This window comes from Pelophylax lessonae (assembly GCF_965119305.1).
Source record: "Pelophylax lessonae genome assembly, contig: HAP1_SCAFFOLD_582, whole genome shotgun sequence".
In the NCBI taxonomy this organism is placed as follows: domain Eukaryota; kingdom Metazoa; phylum Chordata; class Amphibia; order Anura; family Ranidae; genus Pelophylax; species Pelophylax lessonae.
In genome coordinates, this window is record NW_028119763.1 from 7,536 (window position 1) to 35,331 (window position 27,796).

Here is a 27,796-nt window from a genome sequence, read left to right on the forward strand (position 1 = left end):
GAGATCTCACCCCAGAGTTCCTCCTGTTCTTCAGAGACATCACCCCAGAGTTCCTCCTGTTCTTCAGAGACATCACCCCAGAGTTCCTCCTGTTCTTCAGAGACATCACCCCAGAGTTCCTCCTGTTCTTCAGAGACATCACCCCAGAGTTCCTCCTGTTCTTCAGAGACATCACCCCAGAGTTCCTCCTGTTCTTCAGAGACATCACCCCAGAGTTCCTCCTGTTCTTCAGAGATATCACCCAGAGTTCCTCCTGTTCTTCAGAGATATCACCCCAGAGTTCCTCCTGTTCTTCAGAGACATCACCCCAGAGTTCCTCCTGTTCTTCAGAGATATCACCCCAGAGTTCCTCTTGTTCTTCAGAGACATCACCCCAGAGTTCCTCCTGTTCTTCAGAGACATCACCCCAGAGTTCCTCCTGTTCTTCAGAGACATCACCCCAGAGTTCCTCCTGTTCTTCAGATACATCACCCCAGAGTTCCTCCTGTTCTTCAGAGACATCACCCCAGAGTTCCTCCTGTTCTTCAGAGACATCACCCCAGAGTTCCTCCTGTTCTTCAGAGACATCACCCCAGAGTTCCTCCTGTTCTTCAGAGATATCACCCAGAGTTCCTCCTGTTCTTCAGAGATATCACCCCAGAGTTCCTCCTGTTCTTCAGAGACATCACCCCAGAGTTCCTCCTGTTCTTCAGAGATATCACCCCAGAGTTCCTCTTGTTCTTCAGAGACATCACCCCAGAGTTCCTCCTGTTCTTCAGAGACATCACCCCAGAGTTCCTCCTGTTCTTCAGAGACATCACCCCAGAGTTCTTCCTGTTCTTCAGAGATATCACCCCAGAGTTCCTCCTGTTCTTCAGAGATATCACCCCAGAGTTCCTCCTGTTCTTTAGAGACATCACCCCAGAGTTCCTCCTGTTCTTCAGAGACATCACCCCAGAGTTCCTCCTGTTCTTCGGGGGACATCAACCCAGAGTTCCTCCTGTTCTTCAGAGACATCACCCCAGAGTTCCTCCTGTTCTTCAGAGACATCACCCCAGAGTTCCTCCTGTTCTTCAGATCATCACCTCCCACAGTCCCTCCAGAGCCCTCACACCTCAGAGTCTCTGCGACACTTTGGGCTCAGACTTTATGGTAGCCTCCATCACTAGTCATGGCTTTATGCCTTACCCAGGTATTTAATAAAGACAGAACATTTCGCCCCAGGAAGAAGTTTGAACCAGGAACTCAGCGCTTTGAACTGTATAAAAAGGCTCAGGCCTCCCTAAAGTCGGGCCTTGACCTGAAGACCGTGGTTCAGCTCCCACCTGGAGAGAGCATCAATGACTGGATCGCTGTTCACGTGGTGGATTTTTTTAATAGGATAAACCTGATCTATGGGACCATGTCTGAGTTCTGCACGGAGCGGAGCTGCCCGGTCATGTCTGGGGGTCTTAGATATGAATACAGGTGGCAGGATGAGCTCAGATATAAGAAACCCACAAAACTCTCAGCTCCTCTGTACATGAGCACACTGATGGAGTGGATAGAAAAATTGATCAACAATGAGGACATATTTCCAACCAGAACAGGTAGGTGGTGACTGGGCGACAGATAAATATTGGGGTGTACAGGGGGTCACCCCTGCAGATCATGTTTTATGGTGGAAATGTGTGTGCGCTTTCACCTTCATGCATAACAGCTCCGCCCGGGGCTCAGACTCTGAGGCTGCTGACGTCTCTTTACCACATGGATCACAGGAAGGATGGCCGGCACTCAGGAGAGCATCCAAAAATAATCTTCCTTTATTAAAAACACATGTTCAATCGCTGTAAAACAGCCAACGCGTTTTGGCCGTTAGGTTATGATTCATGATTAAGGCCGAAACGCGTTGGCTGTTTAGCAGGGATTATAGACGTTATTCTGAGTGCCTACCATCCTTCCTGTGGTCCATCTGTTATAAGGCCTCTGGGAAGTGAATCCTGTGCTGTCCCATATTAGCGCTGCGTACGCTGATATCTCCCGACCTTTAGAATAATAATAATCACAAATCTTTATATAGAAATGTTTTCCATGGAACACAAAATGAGGAACAGCAGAGAAAATACCGACCCGGTCAGATAGGGAGACCTCTCCGAGAACGTTCATTGATCTGCAAAAGAGCCAAGAAAATCAACCTGACCAATCAGATCCTATGTGTCCCCTCTCTCTATCCTCCGAAGAAGTCAGTCCCTGAAGTCCTCAGAAAATCAGTGACCACAGTCCTCGCACCACCTCCTCCGATGTCAGCTTCTCATGAACCCGGAAGCCTCTGCTCTGCCCAGCAAATGGTGACACCCCTAAAATAACTCTGTGCTCTGCCCAGCAAATGGTGACACCCCTAAAATAACTCAGTGATCTGCCCAGCAAATGGTGACACCCCTAAAATAACTCAGTGATCTGCCCAGCAAATGGGGACACCCCTAAAATAACTCAGTGATCTGCCCAGCAAATGGGGACACCCCTAAAATAACTCAGTGATCTGCCCAGCAAATGGTGACACCCCTAAAATAACTTAGTGATCTGCCCAGCAAATGGTGACACCCCTAAAATAACTCTGTGCTCTGCCCAGCAAATGGTGACACCCCTAAAATAACTCAGTGATCTGCCCAGCAAATGGTGACACCCCTAAAATAACTCAGTGATCTGCCCAGCAAATGGTGACACCCCTAAAATAACTCAGTGATCTGCCCAGCAAATGGTGACACCCCTAAAATAACTCAGTGATCTGCCCAGCAAATGGGGACACCCCTAAAATAACTCAGTGATCTGCCCAGCAAATGGGGACACCCCTAAAATAACTCAGTGATCTGCCCAGCAAATGGTGACACCCCTAAAATAACTTAGTGATCTGCCCAGCAAATGGTGACACCCCTAAAATAACTCTGTGCTCTGCCCAGCAAATGGTGACACCCCTAAAATAACTCTGTGATCTGCCCAGCAAATGGGGACACCCCTAAAATAACTCAGTGATCTGCCAAGCAAATGGTGACACCCCTAAAATAACTCAGTGATCTGCCCAGCAAATATTGACACCCCTAAAATAACTCAGTGATCTGCCCAGCAAATGGGGACACCCCTAAAATAACTCAGTGATCTGCCAAGCAAATGGGGACACCCCTAAAATAACTCAGTGATCTGCCCAGCAAATGGTGACACCCCCATCTGTGATCTGCCCATAGAGTAACACGTTCTCCTTAATTCTGTCCTCCTCAGAGACCACTCCCATCAGCCCCTGTAGGTGAGCAGCGGAAACCCTGTTTAAATAGAATTACACTGCATGTGAGCTCCACCAACCAAAAACACAACTTCACATTCAGAGCAAACTATCCCGTGTCTCCATCCATCCATGTCTTCATCCATCCATCCATGTCTCCACCCATCCCATCCATGTCTTCATCCATCCATCCATGTCTTCATCCATCCATCCATGTCTCCACCCATCCCATCCATGTCTTCATCCGTCCCTCTATGTCTCCATCCATCCCTCCATGTCTCCATCCATCCCTCTATTTCTCCACCCATCCCATCCATGTCTTCATCCATCCCATCCATGTCTCCATCCATCCCTCCATCCATCCTTCCCTCCATGTCTCCATTCATCTATGTCTCCATCTATCCCTCCATGTCTCCATCCATCCCTCCATGTCTCCATCCATCCATTCATGTCTCCATCCATCCCTCCATGTCTCCCCGCTCACATGCTCCTCCCTACCTGGAAGTACTGAATATTTTCTTCTCTTCCTGTAGCTAAGCAGAACAGCATGCAAGGGGAGGAAAGATGAGGAGGTTCTGCTGGGGGGGGGGGTCTCTGCTGGAGGGGGGGGGGGGGGTATTATTACCATTCTAAAGTTGGCCGTAGACAGGTAGTTTATTATCGATCAGCCAGTGGATGGAGGAAATCCCCCCCCCCAGGGCATTGTATTCTGGGGGGAGGACCCTCAGAATACTGATTGGGGGTTGCAGTCAAAGGTTTTCCAACATTTCTCTTCAACAGAAGTTGATCAAATGAACACATTTTGTCGAGGAATTGGGACAATTCCTGCTGAACCGGCCAGATTTCGTTCCATCTATGGCCAGTTTTACTTTATTTATCTGAACATTAATGGGGCCTGAAACCCAACAATGCATTTCATACAGTGCCCATGGTATACAATCTGAGCAGACTGAGCAATATTCTATAGATAAGTCAGAACAACCATTCAGATCCATCATATAAAGGTCCTGACTGAAGGCAGACAATATGGGGTGAAGGGGCCCCCTCCCTAATGTGGTGCACTTTATAGAAGGGACTTGTGTTAGATAAGAGCATATTGTGGGTTCTGGTACATGAGGGAGAAAATCCCGTCCATCATTCGGGGGGGGGTCATTACACTTCCTCTCACAGGAAGCATCAGAAAAAACCTTAATCATCGTCATCATCGTCATTATCATCGTCATCATCATCGTCATCATCGTCATCATCATCGTCATCATCGTCGTCATCGTCATCAGTCTTTTACCTCTACTGATAAAACCGAGAAGACGCTCTGATAATGACAGTCGCTCGGCACCTTTCAGTTCTGTCTCCTCTGGGCTCTCGCTGCTCCATTATAAGGGGCCCCAATTCAGCAACAAATCTGCATTGTTCTCACATGGAAAACATTTGTTAGTTATTAGAATACAATTATGTTGAATCTGATTGTATTATTGATGGGAAGACAATTCTACAACTGCATCTAATTAATGGTTTTACAGCTTTGTGAGTAACAAGTCCCATATATGGAGTCCTAGACAATTCCCGAGAGCCAAGAACTTTCCATTTCTGGGCAGATTTCATACCACTGGTGAGGAGAACTCAGGCCGTATCCCCAAACAGAGGTGCAATGGTGGAGCTTGCAGAATGTCCTGGTAGTGTAACCCAATGTGAACCAGGCAGGGGGATGGGTTGGTGTAGGTGATGCTACACACTGAACCAGGTGGGGTGATGGATCAGTGTAGAGGTTGCTAAACATTGAACTAGCTGACAGTCCCTGGGTTCTCAAATTAGCTGAAAGGTTGAGATTTGGCCACCCTCCACCCCTCTCTTCCCATCCCTCCACTGGCTTCCATTCAGTGTCCTCCAAACCTCCCTGCCGATCCCTACTCTGGTCTCATAGTTACATAGTTAGTGAGGTTGAAAAAAGACATCAGTCCATCCAGTTCAACCTATGATGTGTGTGTGTTTGCTGTTAACCGTACATTGTATACCCCTGTATGTTGTACATTGTATACCCCTGTATGTTGTACATTGTATACCCCTGTATGTTGTACATTGTATACCCCCTGTATGTTGTACATTGTATACCCCTGTATGTTGTACATTGTATACCCCTGTATGTTGTACATTGTATACCCCTGTATGTTGTACATTGTATACCCCTGTATGTTGTACATTATATACCCCCTGTATGTTGTACATTGTATACCCCTGTATGTTGTACATTGTATACCCCCCTGTATGTTGTACATTGTATACCCCCCTGTATGTTGTACATTGTATACCCCCTGTATGTTGTACATTGTATACCCCCTGTATGTTGTACATTGTATACCCCCTGTATGTTGTGGTCTCTAAGGTGCCGTCTAACAGTTTTTTGAAACTATCAATGCTCCCTGCTGATACGACTGTTTGTGGAAGAGAATTCCACATCCTTACCGCTCTTACAGTGAAGAACCCCTTACGCATTTTAAGGTTAAACCGCCTTTCCTCTAGTTTTAGTGAGTGGCCACGTGTCTTATTGTATCTCCTTTCTCTGAATAGTTTGTTCCTTATGCTAGGGTCACCAGTACAGTATTTGTACATTGATATCATATCCCCCCTCAATCGTCTCTTCTCCAGAGAGAATAAGTTCAGTGCTTGTAGTCTTTCCTCATAGCTGATGTCCTCCATTCCCCTAATTATTTTTGTTGCCCTTCTCTGGACTTTCTCCAGTTCCAGCACATCCTTCCTGAGGACCGGTGCCCAGAACTGGACAGCATACTCCAGATGTGGCCGGACCAGAGTCTTGTAGAGTGGGAGAATAATCTCTTTATTTCTGGAGTAAATCCCCTTTTTTATACATCCCAGTATTCTGTTGGCTTTGCTTGCAGCGGCTTGGCATTGCATGCCACTGCCAAGACTGTTGTCTACCAGTACCCCCAGGTCCTTTTCCATCCTAGACTCACCCAGAGGTTCCCCCCCTAGTGAGTAGCTTGCTTTCTGGTTTCTGGCCCCCAAAGTGCATTACTTTACATTTTTCAACATTAAACCTCATCTGCCATGTAGTTGCCCCCCCCCCCACCCCGTTATTTTGTTCAGGTCCGCTTGTAAGGTTTCCACATCCTGCATAGAAGATATTGGCATGCTTAGTTTAGTATCATCCGCAAATACTGAGATTGTACTAGATATCCCCTCCTCTAGATCATTTATGAATATGCCCCCTTTCAATGCAGAGCGCCAGCGTTCCCCCCGCGAGACCCGTCCGTGCACTTACCTCACTTCTCTTCCGTTCAGTCCCTCGCGTCTCCTCAGTCCTCCCACGGCGCCTCCTCCTCGGCCAATGGCGTGGGGTTTGCCTTTCGGCCAATCAGCAAGCGGGAGGACCCACTCCCTGATTGGCCAGGAGGAGGATCAGTGTGACAATAGAGAATTTTCATTCGCTATTGTCACACAATGGGTGGGCTCGGGGGGAGCAATGCTCTGCGCCTCGGCTGCGGCAGTGGCGGTTTTAGGCATGGGCGAACAGGGCTCGGGCGGCCCGGTACCATTTGATCCACGGACCGGTACCGGTCCGCGGCCCGGGCGTGCCGCCCCCCCATGTGTCATGAAAAAATGCCGCCCCGGGCGGCTGCCCCGTTCGCCCATGCCTAAAACCGCCACTGTGCTACCCCTCTCTGCCAATCCCTCCACTGGCCTCCATTCAGTGTCCTCCACCCCTCTCTGCCAATCCCTCCACTGGCCTCCATTCGGTGTCCTCCACCCCTCTCTTCCAATCCCTCAACTGGCCTCCATTCAGTGTCCTCCAAACCTCTCTGCCAATCCCTACTCTGGTCTCCATTAAGTGTCTGCTACACCTCTCTGCTAATCCCTCCACTGGTCTCCATTCAGTGTCCTCCACCCCTCTCTACCAATCCCTCCACTGGTCTCCATTTAGTGTCCTCCACCCCTCTCTACCAATCCCTCCACTGGTCTCCATTCAGTGTCCTCCACCCCTCTCTACCAATCCCTCCACTGGCCTCCATTCAGTGTCCTCCACCCCTCTCTACCAATCCCTCCACTGGCCTCCATTCAGTGTCCTCCACCCCTCTCTGCCAATCCCTCCACTGGCCTCCATTCAGTGTCCTCCACCCCTCTCTGCCAATCCCTCCACTGATCTCCATTCAGTGTCCTCCACCCTTCTCTGCCAATCCCTCCACTGGCCTCCATTCAGTGTCCTCCACCCCTCTCTGCCAATCCCTCCACTGGTCTCCATTCAGTGTCCTTCACCTCTCTCTGCCAATCCCACCACTGGTTTCCATTCTGTGTCCTTCACTTCTGTCTGTCGATCCCTCCACTGGTTTCCATTCTGTGTCCTTCACTTCTGTCTGTCGATCCCTCCACTGGCCTCCATTCAGTGCCCTCCATCGTTCTCTGCCAATCCCTCCACTGGCTTCCATTCAGTGTCCTCCACCCCCTCTTTTAATCCCTCCACTGGACTCCATTCAGTGTCTGCTACCCCTCTCTGCCGATCCCTCCATTGGCCTCCATTCAGTGTCCTCCACCCCTCTCTGCCAATCCCTTCACTGGCCTCCATTCAGTGCCCTCCATCGTTCTCTGCCAATTCCTCCACTGGCTTCCATTCAGCGTCCTCCACCCATCTCTTCCAATTCCTCTACTGGTCTCCGTTCAATTTCTTCTACCCCTCTCTGCCGATCCCTCCATTGGCCTCCATTCAGTGTCCTCCACCCCTCTCTGCCAATCCCTCCACTGGCCTCCATTCAGTGTTCTCCACCCCTCTCCGCCAATCCCTCCATTGGTTTCTATTCAGTGTCCTCCACCCCTCTCTGCAAATCCCTTCTTTGGCCTTTTTTCTGTGTCCTCCACCCCTCTCTTCTGATCCCTCCACTGGCTTCCACTCACCCAACAAATAAAATTCAAAATACTAAAACCACTCTCATGCTCACCACCAGGACTTCTTCTCAGAGCCTCGCCCATCCTCTAGCATTCCCTACCCCAATTTGTCTGACTATCTCCTACTCCATCCACTTTTAGGTGATCCCCGAAAGGCCTATCCTGCCCCCACCTAACAACTGTACTTCTACTTCCTCCATCAGCTCCTCCCCCACAGTTATTACCTTTTGTATCATGTGACCCTCCCTCCTAGATTGTAAGCTCTCAGGTGCAAGGCTCTCTTAACGCTCCTGTATTGAATTGTATGAGAATGTCTGCTCTCACTTTGTAAACTGTTGGCTCTGTATAAATCATGTATAATAATAATTAATAATAATCTTTAGGTCAATATGTGGAAGATGGGGGGATATTGGGGGGGGGGATGGGATTATCCTGCACAAGACATTTGGGGCGGGACTATCCTGCACAAGAAATGGGGGAACGGGAACTATCCTGCAGAAAACATGGGGGGACGGGACTATCCTGCAGAAAACATAAGGGGACGGGACTATTTTTCTGAAAACATGGGGGTGTAACCCTGCAGGACTATCCTGCACAAAATATGGGGGGGGGGGGGGTGAGGGACTATCCTGCACAAAATATGGGGGGGGGGGTGAGGGACTATCCTGTAGAAAATATGGGGGGGGGGTTGAGGGACTATCCTGTAGAAAATATGGGGGGTGAGGGACTATCCTGTAGAAAATATGAGGGGGGGTGAGGGACTATCCTGTAGAAAATATGGGGGGTGAGGGACTATCCTGTAGAAAATATGAGGGGGGGGGTGAGGGACTATCCTGTAGAAAATATGGAGGGGGGAGGGACTATCCTCCAGAAAAGATGAGGGGGGGTGAGGGACTATCCTGTAGAAAATATGGGGGGGGGTGAGGGACTATCCTGTAGAAAATATGGGGGGGGTGAGGGATTGTCCTTTAGAAAGTGGGACACCTATGGGTGTGGAGAACAGACTTCCATCGCAGTCCTGGGGGGTGAGTTGTCAGTGAGTTTATCGGGATTGACGCCTTCTCTTTCATGGTCACATTCACAGGGGTTCCTTTCCCGAAGAATTTCCAGCAGGTGTGTACGAAGATTCTGACCCGACTTTTCCGCGTCTTTGTCCACGTCTACATCCATCACTTCGATGGCATTATCAGTGTGGGAGCCGAGGCGCACGTCAACACCTGCTACAAACACTTCTACTATTTCATCACTGAGTTCAGCCTGATCGATCACCGGGAGCTGGAGCCGCTGGTAAGTCACCTCAAGGACGATTGCACAGATCTGGGGGAGGACTGTGCACATGGCTGGGATCTGGGGTGCATGGTGGGACCGTCTACCTCCAGATGGTACAATTGCTGTCACATCTTCCAGGTAGTGAGGGGGCCCAATCTGATTGGATGTAAACAGAGGATTAAGTAGACTCACACAAGGAGATTGTACAATCAGATTGTATTAATATCTTAAAGTGTAGCGCAACACAATTATAAATATGTATGAAAAAATATCAACACATAACATAAACCAATAATATTCCCCAATCTCATACAGTGAGGGGAAAAAGTATGTGACCCCCTGCTGATTTTGTAGGTTTGCCCACTGACAGAGAAATGATCAGTCTGTAATTTATTGGTCGGTTTATTTTACCAAGAGAAAATGTAAATGTGTAGCGCTAATGATAATAATAATGTCCGACAACATATAAAGTCCAATCAAAAAATTCCATAGAAGTAAAAAACGTAATCCAACACGAAAAAATGATGTAAATTAGTTGTGCAGCAAATCCCCACACCAGTGAAGGTAGAAAATAGATTGCGCTCACCAAATGGATGGGACCCCAAATACCTTATAGTATAGGGGTCAAACAGGCTTGAAAGAGTGATCCCCACAGGATTCACCGACCACGATGGACAACGTGTAGATTTTCAGCAGATATGATCAGTCAAAGACTCCACTCACTGCTTTCCTTGGATGAGGGTCCGGCATAGACATGGCATACGTGTTTCGTGGCCAAAGCTGCTTCATCAGGAGCGATACATAATCAGAATAGTAAGTCCGTAACAGTGGTCCTTTGGGGAATACAATGTGAGCTGAAGGGATGATCCCAAGCTTCATAGGCGGCTCACAGCCACCTTCTTAGTATATCCAATTTGCCCACTGACAGAGAAATGATCGGTCTGTAATTTTATTGGTCGGTTTATTTTACCAGTGAGAGACAAAATAACAAAAATATCCAGAAAAACGCATTTCATAAAAGTTATAAATTGATTTGCATTTAATGAGTGAAATAAATATTTGATCCCCCATCAATCAGTAAGATTTCCGGCTCCCAGGTGTCTTCTATACAGGTAACAAGCTGAGATTAGGGGGATTCTCTTATAGGGAGTGCTCCTAATCTCAGCTTGTTACCTGTATAGAAGACTCCTGTCCACAGAATCAACCAATCAGATTCCAATCTCTCCACCATGGCCAAGACCAAAGAGGTGTCCAAGGATGTCAGGGAGAAGATTGGAGACCTACACAAGGCTGGAATGGCTACAAGACCATCGCCAAGCAGCTTGGTGAGAGGTGACAACAGTTGGTTGGAAGAAACAGAAAATAACTGTCAGTCTCCCTCAGTCTGGGGCTCCATGGAAGATCTCACCTCGTGGAGGATCAATGATGATGGAGAACGGTGAGGAATCAGCCCAGAACTACACGGGAGAATCTTCTCAATGATCTCAGCTGGGACCATCGTCACCAAGAAAACAATCGGTAACACTACCCCATGGAGGACTGAAATCCTGCAGCACCCACAAGGCCCCCCTGCTCAGGAAATCACATGGTACAGCCCGTCTGATGTCTGCTAATGAACATCTGAATGATTCAGAGGAGAACTGGGGGAAAGTGTTGTGGTCAGAGGAGACCAATATCAACTCAACTCACCGTGATTGGAGGAGGAGGAATGCTGCCTATGTCCCCAAGAACCCCATCCCCCGCCGTCACACATGGAGGTGGAAACATTATGCTTTGGGGGTGTTTATCTGCCAAGGGGACAACTTCACCGCATCAAAGGGACGATGGATGGGGCCATGCAGGGCCGGGACAAGGGGTGGGCAGGAGGGACGGTTGCCCTGGGTGCAATGATTTATTGCAGGGATGGGGGGGGGGGGCGCCTTGACTTCAATCCTAAGGGAAGGCATCCTTGCCATGGGCACTGGATGACCTTGTCCCGGCACTGGGGCCATGTACCATCAAATCTTGGGAGGGAACCCCCTTCTCTCAGCCAGGGTTGGGAAATGGGTCATGGATGGGTCTTCCAGCATCACAATGGCCCAAAACACACGGCCAAGGCATCAAAGGAGGGGCTCAAGAAGAAGCACATTAAGGTTCTAGAGTGGCCTAGCCAGTCTCCAGACCTTCATCCCATAGAAAATATGTGGAGGGAGCTGAAGGTTCGATTTGCCAAACATCAGCCTGGAAACCTCAATGACTTGGAGAGGAGAAAATCCCTCCTGAGATGTGTGAGAACCTGGAGGCCAACTACAAGAAACGTCTGACCTCTGTGACCCCAACTACAAGAAACGTCTGACCTCTGTGACCCCAACTACAAGAAACGTCTGACCTCTGTGACCCCAACTACAAGAAACGTCTGACCTCTGTGACCCCAACTACAAGAAACGTCTGACCTCTGTGACCCCAACTACAAGAAACGTCTGACCTCTGTGACCCCAACTACAAGAAACGTCTGACCTCTGTGATTGCCAACAAGGGTTTCCCCACCAACTACTAAGGGGTCAAATATTTATTTCACTCATTAAACTACAAATCAATTTATAACTTTTTGGAAATGCGTTTTTCTGGATATTTTTGTTATTTTGTCTCTCACTGGTAAAATAAACCGACCAATAAAATTACAGACCGATCATTTCTCTGTCAGCGGAGAAACGTACAAAATCAGCAGGGGGGTCACATACTTTTTCCCCTCACTATATTTGGTGAAAGTGCCCCAAAAACCTGATAATATACTAATGTGATCACTGAGAGCCAATCCAAATACAGGTAAAGAGTCTTCAGTCTTCTGAGAGGTTCGGTGATTTCCCCACCCAAATAACGCGTTTCATTGCATGCGTGTAGCGGGATTTCCAGGCATTGGGCCTAATGTGGGTCTGCCATCGTTACCGGTTACCTCTCCAGCCCTTGTGAGCTGTGACCCTGGGTGTGAGAACTGAGACATGGACAACTCCGCCATCTGTGTTTTGTGGTTTTATTGTAGATAAGGGGATGGGGGAAGGGAATGAGTGGGATTCTCCTTTTGGCTCAACTAAGTACAACTTCGGACTTTCTCTGGAAAATGTCTGATAACGCTGCCTTGATGCTCACTGTAACCTGACAAAAGTGCTGAATCCTCGACTCTGGGTTCAGAAGACTCAGGACTGTGGACCATAGAACTACTGACACTGCAACGTCTCTGACCCCCTCTCCGGCATGGCACTGCAAAGTCTCTGACCTCCTCTCCGGCCTGACACTGCAAAGTCTCTGACCCCCTCTCCGGCCTGGCACTGCAAAGTCTCTGACCCCCTCTCCGGCCTGGCACTGCAAAGTCTCTGACCCCCTCTCCGGCCTGACACTGCAAAGTCTCTGACCCCCTCTCTGGCCTGCACTGCAAAGTCTCTGACCCCCTCTCTGGCCTGGCCTGACATTGAAAAGTCTCTGACCCCCTCTCCAGCCTGGCACTGCAAAGTCTCTGACCCCCTCTCCGGCCTGACACTGCAAAGTCTCTGACCCCCTCTCCGGCCTGGCCTGACACTGCAAAGTCTCTGACCCCCTCTCCAGCCTGGCACTGCAAAGTCTCTGACCCCCTCTCCGGCCTGGCACTGCAAAGTCTCTGACCCCCTCTCCGGCCTGACACTGCAAAGTCTCTGACCCCCTCTCCGGCCTGACACTGCAAAGTCTCTGACCCCCTCTCTGGCCTGACACTGCAAAGTCTCTGACCCCCTCTCCGGCCTGACACTGCAAAGTCTCTGACCCCCTCTCCGGCCTGACACTGCAAAGTCTCTGACCCCCTCTCCGGCCTGACACTGCAAAGTCTCTGACCCCCTCTCCGGCCTGACACTGCAAAGTCTCTGACCCCCTCTCCGGCCTGGCACTGCAAAGTCTCTGACCCCCTCTCCGGCCTGACACTGCAAAGTCTCTGACCCCCTCTCTGGCCTGGCACTGCAAAGTCTCTGACCCCCTCTCCGGCCTGGCCTGACATTGCAAAGTCTCTGACCCCCTCTCCAGCCTGGCACTGCAAAGTCTCTGACCCCCTCTCCGGCCTGACACTGCAAAGTGTCTGAGCCCCTCTCCGGCCTGGCCTGACACTGCAAAGTCTCTGACCCCCTCTCCGGCCTGACACTGCAAAGTCTCTGACCCCCTCTCCGGCCTGGCACTGCAAAGTCTCTGACCCCCTCTCCGGCCTGACACTGCAAAGTCTCTGACCCCCTCTCCGGCCTGACACTGCAAAGTCTCTGACCCCCTCTCCGGCCTGGCACTGCAAAGTCTCTGACCCCCTCTCCGGCCTGACACTGCAAAGTCTCTGACCCCCTCTCCGGCCTGGCACTGCAAAGTCTCTGACCCCCTCTCTGGCCTGGCACTGCAAAGTCTCTGACCCCCTCTCCAGCCTGACACTGCAAAGTCTCTGACCCCCTCTCCAGCCTGGCACTGAAAAGTCTCTGACCCCCTCTCCGGCCTGGCACTGCAAAGTCTCTGACCCCCTCTCCGGCCTGGCACTGCAAAGTCTCTGACCCCCTCTCCGGCCTTGCACTGCAAAGTCTCTGACCCCCTCTCCGGCCTGACACTGCAAAGTCTCTGACCCCCTCTCCGGCCTGGCCTGACACTGCAAAGTCTCTGACCCCCTCTCCGGCCTGACACTGCAAAGTCTCTGACCCCCTCTCCGGCCTGGCACTGCAAAGTCTCTGACCCCCTCTCCGGCCTGACACTGCAAAGTCTCTGACCCCCTCTCCGGCCTGACACTGCAAAGTCTCTGACCCCCTCTCCGGCCTGGCACTGCAAAGTCTCTGACCCCCTCTCCGGCCTGACACTGCAAAGTCTCTGACCCCCTCTCCGGCCTGGCACTGCAAAGTCTCTGACCCCCTCTCTGGCCTGGCACTGCAAAGTCTCTGACCCCCTCTCCAGCCTGACACTGCAAAGTCTCTGACCCCCTCTCCAGCCTGGCACTGAAAAGTCTCTGACCCCCTCTCCGGCCTGGCACTGCAAAGTCTCTGACCCCCTCTCCGGCCTGGCACTGCAAAGTCTCTGACCCCCTCTCCGGCCTGGCACTGCAAAGTCTCTGACCCCCTCTCCGGCCTGGCACTGCAAAGTCTCTGACCCCCTCTCCGGCCCGGCACTGACTGGAGGTGACGCGCTGTGAATTACTGTATGGCTGCAACTCTCAACTGGCACTCTGTACAATTCAGGGCCCAAACTGCAGGTGCCCCCTTTACACTTTTAGCTCTTCAGGGTCCACTGACTATGCACCCACTTTACTACTTCAGGGTCCTCAACCTTGGTACCCCCTTTATAGCTGACACTGGATCCTAGAACCTCCTCCGGAGTGGTCTCCTCTAACTCTTCAGGGGCAATCCTCAGTACTCAGGACCTGTGTAGGCTTTCCTGGGACTGGACCCCTCTGACTCTCAGCAGGTTCTTGGCACACCGGATCTCCTCAGCTCAGCTCTCTGGATTCTCAGGCCCAGAGAATCCCATTGTCCCGATTCCCCGAGACATCCACCTTCCTCAGACAGGAGGGGAGACAGCCGTTCTCTCCTTCCTGGGACTCTGCTCCCACCAAAGACGCCGGGTCACGCACCTCCCCCAAACTTATACCCACTCCCAGAATCCTTTGCAGCATAATCTGCCTTCTGGGGTAGTTACAAGCCTGGATGTGTCCCCTGATTGGGTTTCCTCCACTGCCCTATCAGAAACCACTAATAAAGCCGGTGGGGAGACTCCCCTCTCAGGAGACATACTTGGAAACCATGACAACCTACCTAGCAAAAAGAAATCACGGCCATGCTGTTAGGCAGGCAAAGCCCACTATTCATTTACCCAGCCACCAGCAATAATCGCAATAATCGCAGGAGAATCCGACGGGCCGATTGTACCGATCCATCAACGTGGTACACCCAGCGTACCCATCATTGGTTCCAATCTCAGGTATGGCCGGCCTTAGACTGACTGCAAAACACACAAGTCCATCTACTTCAACCAATAAAAGTGGGGGGGGGGGGGGGGGAAATCATACAATCCCATACACACTCCTATATACACACTCCCATATATACACTCCCATATATATATACACTCCCATATATATACAACCCCATATATACACACTCCTATATATATATATATACACTCCCATATATATATATATATATATATATACACTCTCATATATATACACTCCCATATATATACACTCCCATATATATACACTCCCATATATATACACTCCTATATACACACTCCCATATATATACACTCCCATATACACACTCCTATATACACACTCACATATATATACACTCCCATATATACACTCCCATTTATATATACACACTCCCATATATATATACACTCCCATATATATACAACCCCATATATACACACTCCTATATATATATACACTCCCATATATATATATATATACACTCTCATATATATACACTCCCATATATATATATATACACTCCCATATACACACTCCTATATACACACTCACATATATATACACTCCCATATATACACTCCCATATATATATATATATACACTCCATATATATATATATACACACATATATATATACACCCCATATATACACTCACATATATATATACACTCCCATATATACACTCCCATATATATATACACTCCCATATACACACTCCTATATACACACTCACATATATATACACTCCCATATATACACTCCCATATATATACACTCCCATATATATATATACACTCCCATATATATACAACCCCATATATACACACTCCTATATATATATATACTCCCATATATATATATACACTCCCATATATATATATACAACCCCATATATACACACTCCCATATATATATATATACACTCTCATATATATACACTCCCATATATATACACTCCCATATATATATACACTCCCATATATATATATACACTCCCATATATATATACGCTCACATATATATAAACTCACATATATACACACTCCCATATATACACACTCCCATATACGCATGTAGCACTGCCCCCTTGAGGACTGCTGGATATTACACTTTCAGGTCCCCCTGGGTTACCGTTAGCAACACTGGCATTCACAATTTAACACTTTACTTCTTGGCTCAGTCAATGATCAGTCCAGGGGTATGGAGTTGTTTTTGGTGTTTTATTTTAAATAGGAATGGGGGAAGGGAATAGTGGGATACTCCAAATCGAACTATTCACAATGCGGAGGACTCCTACTTCTGACGATGCAGCCAGGCTGTTGTTTCACCCTTCCACTAGGTGAATTTGAATTGATGGACTAAATTATCTTCAGGACACTTTCCTAGTATCTTCTCTGGACTGCAGACACCCGTCCACTGACTATCTCACTCCGGGGTGGCCCTCCTCAGGTCAGGCCCATTGACACTGTCCCCTGTACTCACGATACTGTTTTTCTAGGGTCTCCAGTGTCTCCCCCTCAGTCAGCTTTCCTGGACCTCTGGGTTCAGTTCCGTTCCTCTGGCCCTCAGGGCGACCTCCTGATGCCACTGCTACAGAGGAGGGGACAGCCGCCACCCTACCTCCGGGACTCTGCTCACCAGCCAAAGAGCACGCAGCACATGTGCTCCTGGATTTTATACAGCATCCCAGAATGCACCGAGGCAGCCTGTCTCTACCAATCACCAGGACTGTATCAAAGCCTATGCATCCATTGATCTGGTTTCCTCCCACTGACCAACATGCCTTCCTATTGGACCAGTGTGAAACACTCCTCTGGACAATGAATCACACACTGAGCAGACCTCACTCACAGATCCTGCTCTCTGCTAGACAGAAAGTAATATAGATTTGCCTTCTGCTCATCTGATAATACTCTCTCACTAGCCCCCACCTAGGAGGGTGCAACACCTACCCCCCGCCAAACCGAGCCATGTCCTCACTAACACCTACCTAGGAGGGTGCAACACTCACCCCACGCCAAACCAAGCCATGTCCTCACTAACACCTACCTAGGAGGGTGCAACACTCACCCCACGCCAAACCGAGCCATGACCTCACTAGCACCTACCTAGGAGGGTGCAACACTCACCCCCCGCCAAACCGAGCCATGTCCTCACTAGCACCTACCTAGGAGGGTACTATACTCACCCCACGCCAAACCGAGCCATGTCCTCACTAACACCTACCTAGGAGGGTGCAACACTCACCCCACGCCAAACCAAGCCATGTCCTCACTGGCTCTGGGCAGCTGCCCCTACAAAAATTATTTTACCAAAAATTTCCACGGAATATCCCACAAACCTGGAAAAGGAGAAAAGGGAAGTAACAAATGTACAGAGCCATGGGGCATATAATAGATGCAATAAATTATGTGGAAAAATATATGACTGCTGTGCAAATATTCACATGGTAGCGAGTGCATTTAAATCAATGCACCCCCCGCCAAACAAAAATCTGGACAGGTGAACAGACATTACCCTGTCTAGCTAACTAGATACAACTAGATACAATATATACAATATATACACTGCATGAGAATCTTACATGAAGTAGTGGAGGGCCCAGCCAGACCTGGAAATCCAAAGCAAGCCTGCAAAGGAATTATTAATACATAGCTACCTACACAGGTGAGACTGCCCTCTCCTCAGAGGCGACCTTCTCACCACATTAACTGCCACATTCTCAGAGATCCTCTTCAATTCATGCCCCCTCAGGGCACACTTGACTCGACGTTCCATTGTTACTCCTGAAACAGATAACAATTAGACCTGGCCAAGCTAACTATCTCATCTCTGCGAACCATTTTCGGTGACTAGATAATAGGCACAGTCCCTTCTCAACACCAGGGCACTGACTCGCTTCCTATTATAGTCAGACCCACAAGTTCAGAATAAAGACATGCGGAGTCACCACCCGACTGGTGTTCAGTGTCCTTTCCTTCTGTAACTCCGAGGCAACACATCTTCTTCTGTGATTAGAAGGCTGGAGCCTGAGCAAGCTTGTCCAACTTGTGAGTTTTGAACATCTCTTGGAGGGGTCACTCACCATGGCACCCCCTCCTCTGAAGAGACGATGAGCCTCTACCTCCTTGTCCGAGGCAGCAACTCGCACAAAGTTCTCTCAACTGGTCCCAGTGCTGTATTTTGGCCTAGGCCAACAAGGCCCAGGCCTAGGGCAGCACTTTGCAGGGGGGCAGCAAAAAAGCTGCACCCCACATGGAAAAAAAAACAGCCTCCTCCTGGCTCTCACACAAAAAGGGTCCCCACTGGCTTGCGCTACACTTTTAGTATAGTGCCAGTCCTACGGGGAAAATCAGTCTGGCACCCCCATAAAGCGGTCACACTGCTACCTGCCGGTACTGATGGGCACTAATAGGCTTCACTGATGGCCACTGATGAGGCTGCACTGATGGCTACTGATAAGCTGCACTGATGGCTACTGATAAGCTGCACTGATCGGGCTGCACTTGTGGCCACTGATGAGGCTGCACTGATGAGGCTGAATTTATGGCAACTGATGAGGCTGGACTGATGGGCACTGATAGACTGGTTGTGGTCTGTGGTTTACAAATGTCAGGGCGGGTCATAAACAGGAAGGGGTGTGGCCTTTACAGGAAGTGGTGGGTCATATTTAAATTATTGGCTGAACAAGTTTAGTCAGGCCTAGGGCAGAACAAAACCTAAATACACCACTGACTGGTCCATTGGCCCAACAGGATCTTCACAAAGTGTCCTTGTTACGGAATCCTCTTCTTCTGAACTCTCTCTCTCCTGGCCCGATTGCCCAAAGAATCTTGATAGAACATTTGGTAAAGCTGGCTTCTGATAGGAACTGAAGCATGACACGGGGTGACTACTTAAGTCCTCTGAACAGAAAGTCTGTTATGTGTGTTAGAGGGTCGGCCCTCCTTTGATGGTACTCAGTGGTAGCAGTTCTGCTGATTTCCCGATCCCTTTTTGCAAGGATAGAAGGGAAAGGGGAATATGGGAATAGGGATTTGGCCCTGGCAACAACAACTTGAACTTCGGGCTCACCGGCCCCTTTGCTTTCAACAACTTCCAGGCCAGCCAGCCTTGCAAGGACAGCATCTCAGTAGGGGTGGGATCCTCAGCAATAATGGTCAGGGTGAGGGATCTTCCCCTCAGAATCTTGGATACGAACTCACCAAGCCTGACCTGTTCCATTAGGGCGGCTGACCTCCACACGGTCTATGTAGATGGCCACCCCCGGGGTTCCAGTTTGTCTTTACAGAACAGAAGGTGTCCCACAGCTCAGGCCTTTCTTTCTTCTGATACGGCCTGGGGATGTAAAGGAACTCCCAAATCGCATCGTTGCACCACTCTTCTCTTCTGGCCTCCATCTCCAACAAAATCTCCCAAGGAGCGTCGGGGTAATCGTAGCCATACTCCAGGGCCACCTTCCTCTGAATGGGCATTGACATCTTCAGAACCTGGGAAGGGTCCGTCAATTTCCTCTTCCAGGTGAGGAATATAGGGTCTCTTCTGATCATATCCCTGCTTATGTATTTATACATGGAGATCATATCCCCCCTTATGTATTTATACATGGAGATCATATCCCCGCTTATGTATTTATACATGGTGATCATATCCCCGCTTATGTATTTATACATGGTGATCATATCCCCCCTTATGTATTTATACATGGAGATCATATCCCCCCTTATTTATTTATACATGGAGATCATATCCCTGCTTATGTATTTATACATGGTGATCATATCCCCCCTTATGTATTTATACATGGAGATCATATCCCCCCTTATGTATTTATACATGGATATCATATCCCCTCTTATGTATTTATACATGGTGATCATATCCCCCCTTATGTATTTATACATGGAGATCATATCCCCCCCTTATGTATTTATACATGGAGATCATATCCCCCCTTATGTATTTATACATGGTGATCATATCCCCCCTTATGTATTTATACATGGAGATCATATCCCCCCTTATGTATTTATACATGGAGATCATATCCCCCTTATGTATTAATACATGGAGATCATATCCCCCCTTATGTATTTATACATGGAGATCATATCCCCCTTATGTATTTATACATGGTAATCATATCCCCCCTTATGTATTTATACATGGAGATCATATCCCCCCTTATGTATTTATACATGGTGATCATATCCCCCCTTATGTATTTATACATGGAGATCATATCCCCCCTTATGTATTTATACATGGAGATCATATCCCCCTTATGTATTTATACATGGAGATCATATCCCCCCTTATGTATTTATACATGGAGATCATATCCCCCCTTATGTATTTATACATGGAGATCATATCCCCCTTATGTATTTATACATGGAGATAATATCCCCCTTATGTATTTATACATGGAGATCATATCCCCCTTATGTATTTATACATGGAGATCCTATCCCCCCTTATGTATTTATACATGGAGATCATATCCCCCCTTATGTATTTATACATGGAGATCATATCCCCCTTATGTATTTATACATGGAGATCCTATCCCCCTTATGTATTTATACATGGAGATCATATCCCCCCTTATGTATTTATACATGGAGATCATATCCCCCCTTATGTATTTATACATGGAGATCATATCCCCCCCTTATGTATTTATACATGGAGATCATATCCCCCCTTATGTATTTATACATGGTGATCATATCCCCCCTTATGGATTTATACATGGAGATCATATCCCCCCTTATGTATTTATATATGGAGATCGTATCCCCCCCCTTATGTATTTATACATGGAGATCATATCCCCCCCTTATGTATTTATACATGGAGATCATATCCCCCCTTATGTATTTATACATGGTGATCATATCCCCCCTTATGTATTTATACATGGAGATCATATCCCCCCTTATGTATTTATACATGGTGATCATATCCCCTTTATGTATTTATACATAGAGATCATATCCCCCCCTTATGTATTTATACATGGGGATCATATCCCCCCTTATGTATTTATACATGGAGATCATATCCCCCTTATGTATTTATACATGGTAATCATATCCCCCCCTTATGTATTTAAACATGGTGATCATATCCCCCTTATGTATTTATACATGGAGATCATATCACCCTTATGTATTTATACATGGAGATCATATCCCCCCCTTATGTATTTATACATGGAGATCATATCCCCCCCTTTATGTATTTATACATGGAGATCATATCCCCCTTATGTATTTATACATGGTGATCATATCCCCCTTATGTATTTATACATGGAGATCATATCCCCCCTTATGTATTTATACATGGAGATCATATTCCCTCTTATGTATTTATACATGGAGATCATATCCCCCTTATGTATTTATACATGGAGATCATATCTCCCCCTTATGTATTTATACATGGAGATCATATCCCCCCCTTATGTATTTATACATGGAGATCATATCCCCCATTTATGTATTTATACATGGTGATCATATCCCCCCTTATGTATTTATACATGGTGATCATATCCCCCCTTATGTATTTATACATGGAGATCATATCCCCTCTTATGTATTTATACATGGATATCATATCCCCCCTTATGTATTTATACATGGTGATCATATCCCCCCTTATGTATTTATACATGGATATCATATCCCCCCTTATGTATTTATACATGGTGATCATATCCCCCCTTATGTATTTATACATGGTGATCATATCCCCCCTTATGTATTTATACATGGTAATCATATCCCCCCTTATGTATTTATACATGGAGATCATATCCCCCTTATGTATTTATACATGGTAATCATATCCCCCCTTATGTATTTATACATGGTGATCATATCCCCCCTTATGTATTTATACATGGTGATCATATCCCCCCTTATGTATTTATACATGGAGATCATATCCCCCCTTATGTATTTATACATGGAGATCATATCCCCCTTATGTATTTATACATGGAGATCATATCCCCCCTTATGTATTTATACATGGAGATCATATCCCCCCTTATGTATTTATACATGGAGATCATATCCCCCTTATGTATTTATACATGGAGATAATATCCCCCTTATGTATTTATACATGGAGATCATATCCCCCTTATGTATTTATACATGGAGATCCTATCCCCCCTTGTGTATTTATACATGGAGATCATATCCCCCCTTATGTATTTATACATGGAGATCATATCCCCCTTATGTATTTATACATGGAGATCCTATCCCCCCTTATGTATTTATACATGGAGATCATATCCCCCCTTATGTATTTATACATGGAGATCATATCCCCCCTTATGTATTTATACATGGAGATCATATCCCCCCCTTATGTATTTATACATGGAGATCATATCCCCCCTTATGTATTTATACATGGTGATCATATCCCCCCCTTATGGATTTATACATGGAGATCATATCCCCCCTTATGTATTTATATATGGAGATCGTATCCCCCCCCCCTTATGTATTTATACATGGAGATCATATCCCCCCTTATGTATTTATACATGGAGATCATATCCCCCCCTTATGTATTTATACATGGAGATCATATCCCCCCTTATGTATTTATACATGGTGATCATATCCCCCCTTATGTATTTATACATGGAGATCATATCCCCCCTTATGTATTTATACATGGTGATCATATCCCCTTTATGTATTTATACATAGAGATCATATCCCCCCCTTATGTATTTATACATGGGGATCATATCCCCCCCTTATGTATTTATACATGGAGATCATATCCCCCTTATGTATTTATACATGGTAATCATATCCCCCCCTTATGTATTTAAACATGGTGATCATATCCCCCTTATGTATTTATACATGGAGATCATATCCCCCCTTATCTATTTATACATGGAGATCATATCCCCCCCTTATGTATTTATACATGGTGATCATATCCCCCCTTATCTATTTATACATGGAGATCATATCCCCCCCTTATGTATTTATACATGGAGATCATATCCCCCCCTTTATGTATTTATACATGGAGATCATATCCCCCTTATGTATTTATACATGGTGATCATATCCCCCTTATGTATTTATACATGGAGATCATATCCCCCCTTATGTATTTATACATGGAGATCATATCCCCCTATGTATTTATACATGGAGATCATATCCCCCTATGTATTTATACATGGAGATCATATCCCCCCCTTTATGTATTTATACATGGAGATCATATCCCCCTTATGTATTTATACATGGAGATCATATCCCCCCCTTTATGTATTTATACATGGTGATCATATTCCCCTATGTATTTATACATGGAGATCATATCCCCCCCCTTATGTATTTATACATGGAGATCATATCCCCCCCTATGTATTTATACATGGAGATCATATCCCCCCCCCTTATGTATTTATACATGGAGATCATATCCCCCCTTATGTATTTATACATGGAGATCATATCCCCCCCTTATGTATTTATACATGGAGATCATATCCCCCCTTATGTATTTATACATGGAGATCATATCCCCCCTTATGTATTTATACATGGAGATCATATCCCCCCTTATGTATTTATACATGGAGATTATATCCCCCCTTATGTATTTATACATGGTGATCATATCCCTCCTTATGTATTTATACATGGAGATCATATCCCCCCTTATGTATTTATACATGGAGATCATATCCCCCCTTATGTATTTATACATGGAGATCATATTCCCCCCTTATGTATTTATACATGGAGATCATATCCCCCCTTATGTATTTATACATGGAGATCATATCCCCCCCTTATGTATTTATACATGGAGATCATATCCCCCCTTATGTATTTATACATGGTGATCATATCCCCCCTTATGTATTTATACATGGTGATCATATCCCTCCTTATGTATTTATACATGGTGATCATATCCCTCCTTATGTATTTATACATGGAGATCATATCCCCCCTTATGTATTTATACATGGAGATCATATCCCCCCCTTATGTATTTATACATGGAGATCATATCCCCCCTTATGTATTTATACATGGAGATCATATCCCCCCCTTATGTATTTATACATGGTGATCATATCCCCCCTTATGTATTTATACATGGTGATCATATCCCCCCTTATGTATTTATACATGGTGATCATATCCCCCCTTATGTATTTATACATGGTGATCATATCCCTCCTTATGTATTTATACATGGTGATCATATCCCTCCTTATGTATTTATACACGGAGATCATATCCCCCCTTATGTATTTATACACGGAGATCATATCCCTCCTTATGTATTTATACATGGTGATCATATCCCCCCTTATGTATTTATACATGGAGATCCTATCCTCCCTTATGTATTTATACATGGAGATCATATCCCCCCTTATGTATTTATACATGGAGATCCTATCCCCCCTTATGTATTTATACACGGAGATCATATCCCTCCTTATGTATTTATACATGGTGATCATATCCCTCCTTATGTATTTATACATGGAGATCATATCCCCCCCCCCTTATGTATTTATACATGGAGATCATATCCCCCCTTATGTATTTATACATGGAGATCATATCCCCCCCTTATGTATTTATACATGGAGATCATATCCCCCCTTATGTATTTATACATGGAGATCATATCCCCCCTTATGTATTTATACATGGAGATCATATCCCCCCTTATGTATTTATACATGGAGATTATATCCCCCCTTATGTATTTATACATGGTGATCATATCCCTCCTTATGTATTTATACATGGAGATCATATCCCCCCTTATGTATTTATACATGGAGATCATATTCCCCCCTTATGTATTTATACATGGAGATCATATCCCCCCTTATGTATTTATACATGGAGATCATATCCCCCCCTTATGTATTTATACATGGAGATCATATCCCCCCTTATGTATTTATACATGGTGATCATATCCCCCCTTATGTATTTATACATGGTGATCATATCCCTCCTTATGTATTTATACATGGTGATCATATCCCTCCTTATGTATTTATACATGGAGATCATATCCCCCCTTATGTATTTATACATGGAGATCATATCCCCCCCTTATGTATTTATACATGGAGATCATATTCCCCCTTATGTATTTATACATAGAGATCATATCCCCCCTTATGTATTTATACATGGAGATCATATCCCCCCCTTATGTATTTATACATGGTGATCATATCCCCCCTTATGTATTTATACATGGTGATCATATCCCCCCTTATGTATTTATACATGGTGATCATATCCCCCCTTATGTATTTATACATGGTGATCATATCCCTCCTTATGTATTTATACATGGTGATCATATCCCTCCTTATGTATTTATACATGGAGATCATATTCCCCCTTATGTATTTATACATAGAGATCATATCCCCCCTTATGTATTTATACATGGAGATCATATCCCCCCCTTATGTATTTATACATGGTGATCATATCCCCCCCTTATGTATTTATACATGGTGATCATATCCCCCCTTATGTATTTATACATGGTGATCATATCCCCCCTTATGTATTTATACATGGTGATCATATCCCTCCTTATGTATTTATACATGGTGATCATATCCCTCCTTATGTATTTATACACGGAGATCATATCCCCCCTTATGTATTTATACACGGAGATCATATCCCTCCTTATGTATTTATACATGGTGATCATATCCCCCCTTATGTATTTATACATGGAGATCCTATCCTCCCTTATGTATTTATACATGGAGATCATATCCCCCCTTATGTATTTATACATGGAGATCCTATCCCCCCTTATGTATTTATACACGGAGATCATATCCCTCCTTATGTATTTATACATGGTGATCATATCCCTCCTTATGTATTTATACATGGTGATCATATCCCCCCTTATGTATTTATACATGGAGATCATATCCCCCAGTACTCAGTGCTGTGGATTGGGGGGAGGGTGTAGATGACGTTGGGTGTACACAGTGTAGCACTCCCTGCAGCCTCTGGATATTTCCTCTCCTCTCTCTCGGGGCCCCACACAGGTGTGAGTGACGGATGGGAGCGGCACACACGGGGCCCGCGTGGCAGGACGGGATTACATCATCCTCGCTATTAATACCTGCGTGACTCAGCCGCCCTATCAGATGTCCCGTGTGTCACCGGGGAAATCCAACCTGGATAACCCCATCCCCCGACATACAGACTGCTCAGGGGCCTCATATATCCTGAGCACATACAGACCACTGAGGGGCCCCATATATCCTGAGTATATACAAACCACTCAGGGGCCCATAAATCTTAAGTACATACAGACTGCTCAGGGGCCCCATAGGGAAATCCTGAGTTCATACAGAGCTCTCAGGGGCCACATAAATCCTGAGTACATACAGACCCGCTGAGGGGCCACATAAATCCTGAGTACATACAGACCGCTGAGGGGCCACATAAATCCTGAGTACATACAGACCGCTGAGGGGCCCCATAGAGAAATCCTGAGTACATACAGACCGCTGAGGGGCCCCATAGAGAAATCCTGAGTACATACAGACCGCTGAGGGGCCCCATAGAGAAATCCTGAGTACATACAGACCGCTGAGGGGCCCCATAGAGAAATCCTGAGTACATACAGACTGCTCAGGGGCCCCATAGAGAAATCCTGAGTACATACAGACTGCTCAGGGGCCCCATAGAGAAATCCTGAGTACATACAGACTGCTCAGGGGCCCCATAGATAGCATACATTTAAATGAACTACAATGTCCACAGCAGTCAGGTAGATTGGTTGCTATGGGTAACGAAGGTAGATGTGGACCACCCAGTGTAGGGATCTGAGGAATAAGGCCCAACGTTCCTCAGTTCTGATGTGATTGGCTGACTATAGAGGTACAGCCGCCCCCGCCCCCGGTATGGACGTCTCTGGTGTATGGGGCTCCTCTGGGATCTGTTGAGAATTGGACTTCTCTTCCTAGAGTAGAATGTTCTAGAATGTTCTCTGCCCACCAACCCTGAGAATACAAATAATTCCAGAGACTTTTCTTTCTACAGAGAGAGATGACGGAGAAAATCTGCCACTGATGCCACCTCCAGGATGACTATTCTGTATCATGGGATATTCTGGAATGCTGGGCCTCCAATGTGGACTCCGTACAGCATGGCGTCTGATGGCTCCATATCCTGAAAGGTTGGGCCTCCAATATGGGCTCTATACAGACTGACTGGTGACACCAATGTCTGATGGCTCTCTATTCTGACAGACGGGGCCTCCAATGCAGACTCCATACAGCCTGGCTGATTACACAGCGTCTGATGGCTCCCTATTCCAGAAGGTTGGGCCTCCAATGTGGACTCCATACGGCCTGGCT

The 27,796-nt window shown here is 46.4% G+C and overlaps 1 protein-coding gene across 1 annotated transcript; it reads left to right on the forward strand.

The window, feature by feature from the left end:
* The first annotated feature begins 1,100 nt into the window (after positions 1–1,100).
* On the forward strand, positions 1,101–27,568 carry MOB3C (MOB kinase activator 3C). The gene is made up of 3 exons (XM_082276395.1): positions 1,101–1,568; positions 9,210–9,412; positions 27,480–27,568. Exons 1-3 carry the CDS (start codon positions 1,151–1,153, stop codon positions 27,507–27,509), a joined length of 651 nt encoding a protein of 216 aa, XP_082132521.1. The 5' UTR covers positions 1,101–1,150; the 3' UTR covers positions 27,510–27,568.
* The last annotated feature ends 228 nt before the right edge of the window (positions 27,569–27,796 follow it).

Coding starts and splice junctions, on each gene's coding strand:
- MOB3C (XM_082276395.1), top strand. CDS start 1,151: ATGGCTTTATGCCTTACCCAGGTATTTAATAAAGACAGAACATTTCGC. Junction 1,569..9,209: donor CATATTTCCAACCAGAACAG/GTAGGTGGTGAC, acceptor TCACATTCACAG/GGGTTCCTTTCCCGAAGAAT. Junction 9,413..27,479: donor ACCGGGAGCTGGAGCCGCTG/GTAAGTCACCTC, acceptor TTCTTTCTACAG/AGAGAGATGACGGAGAAAAT.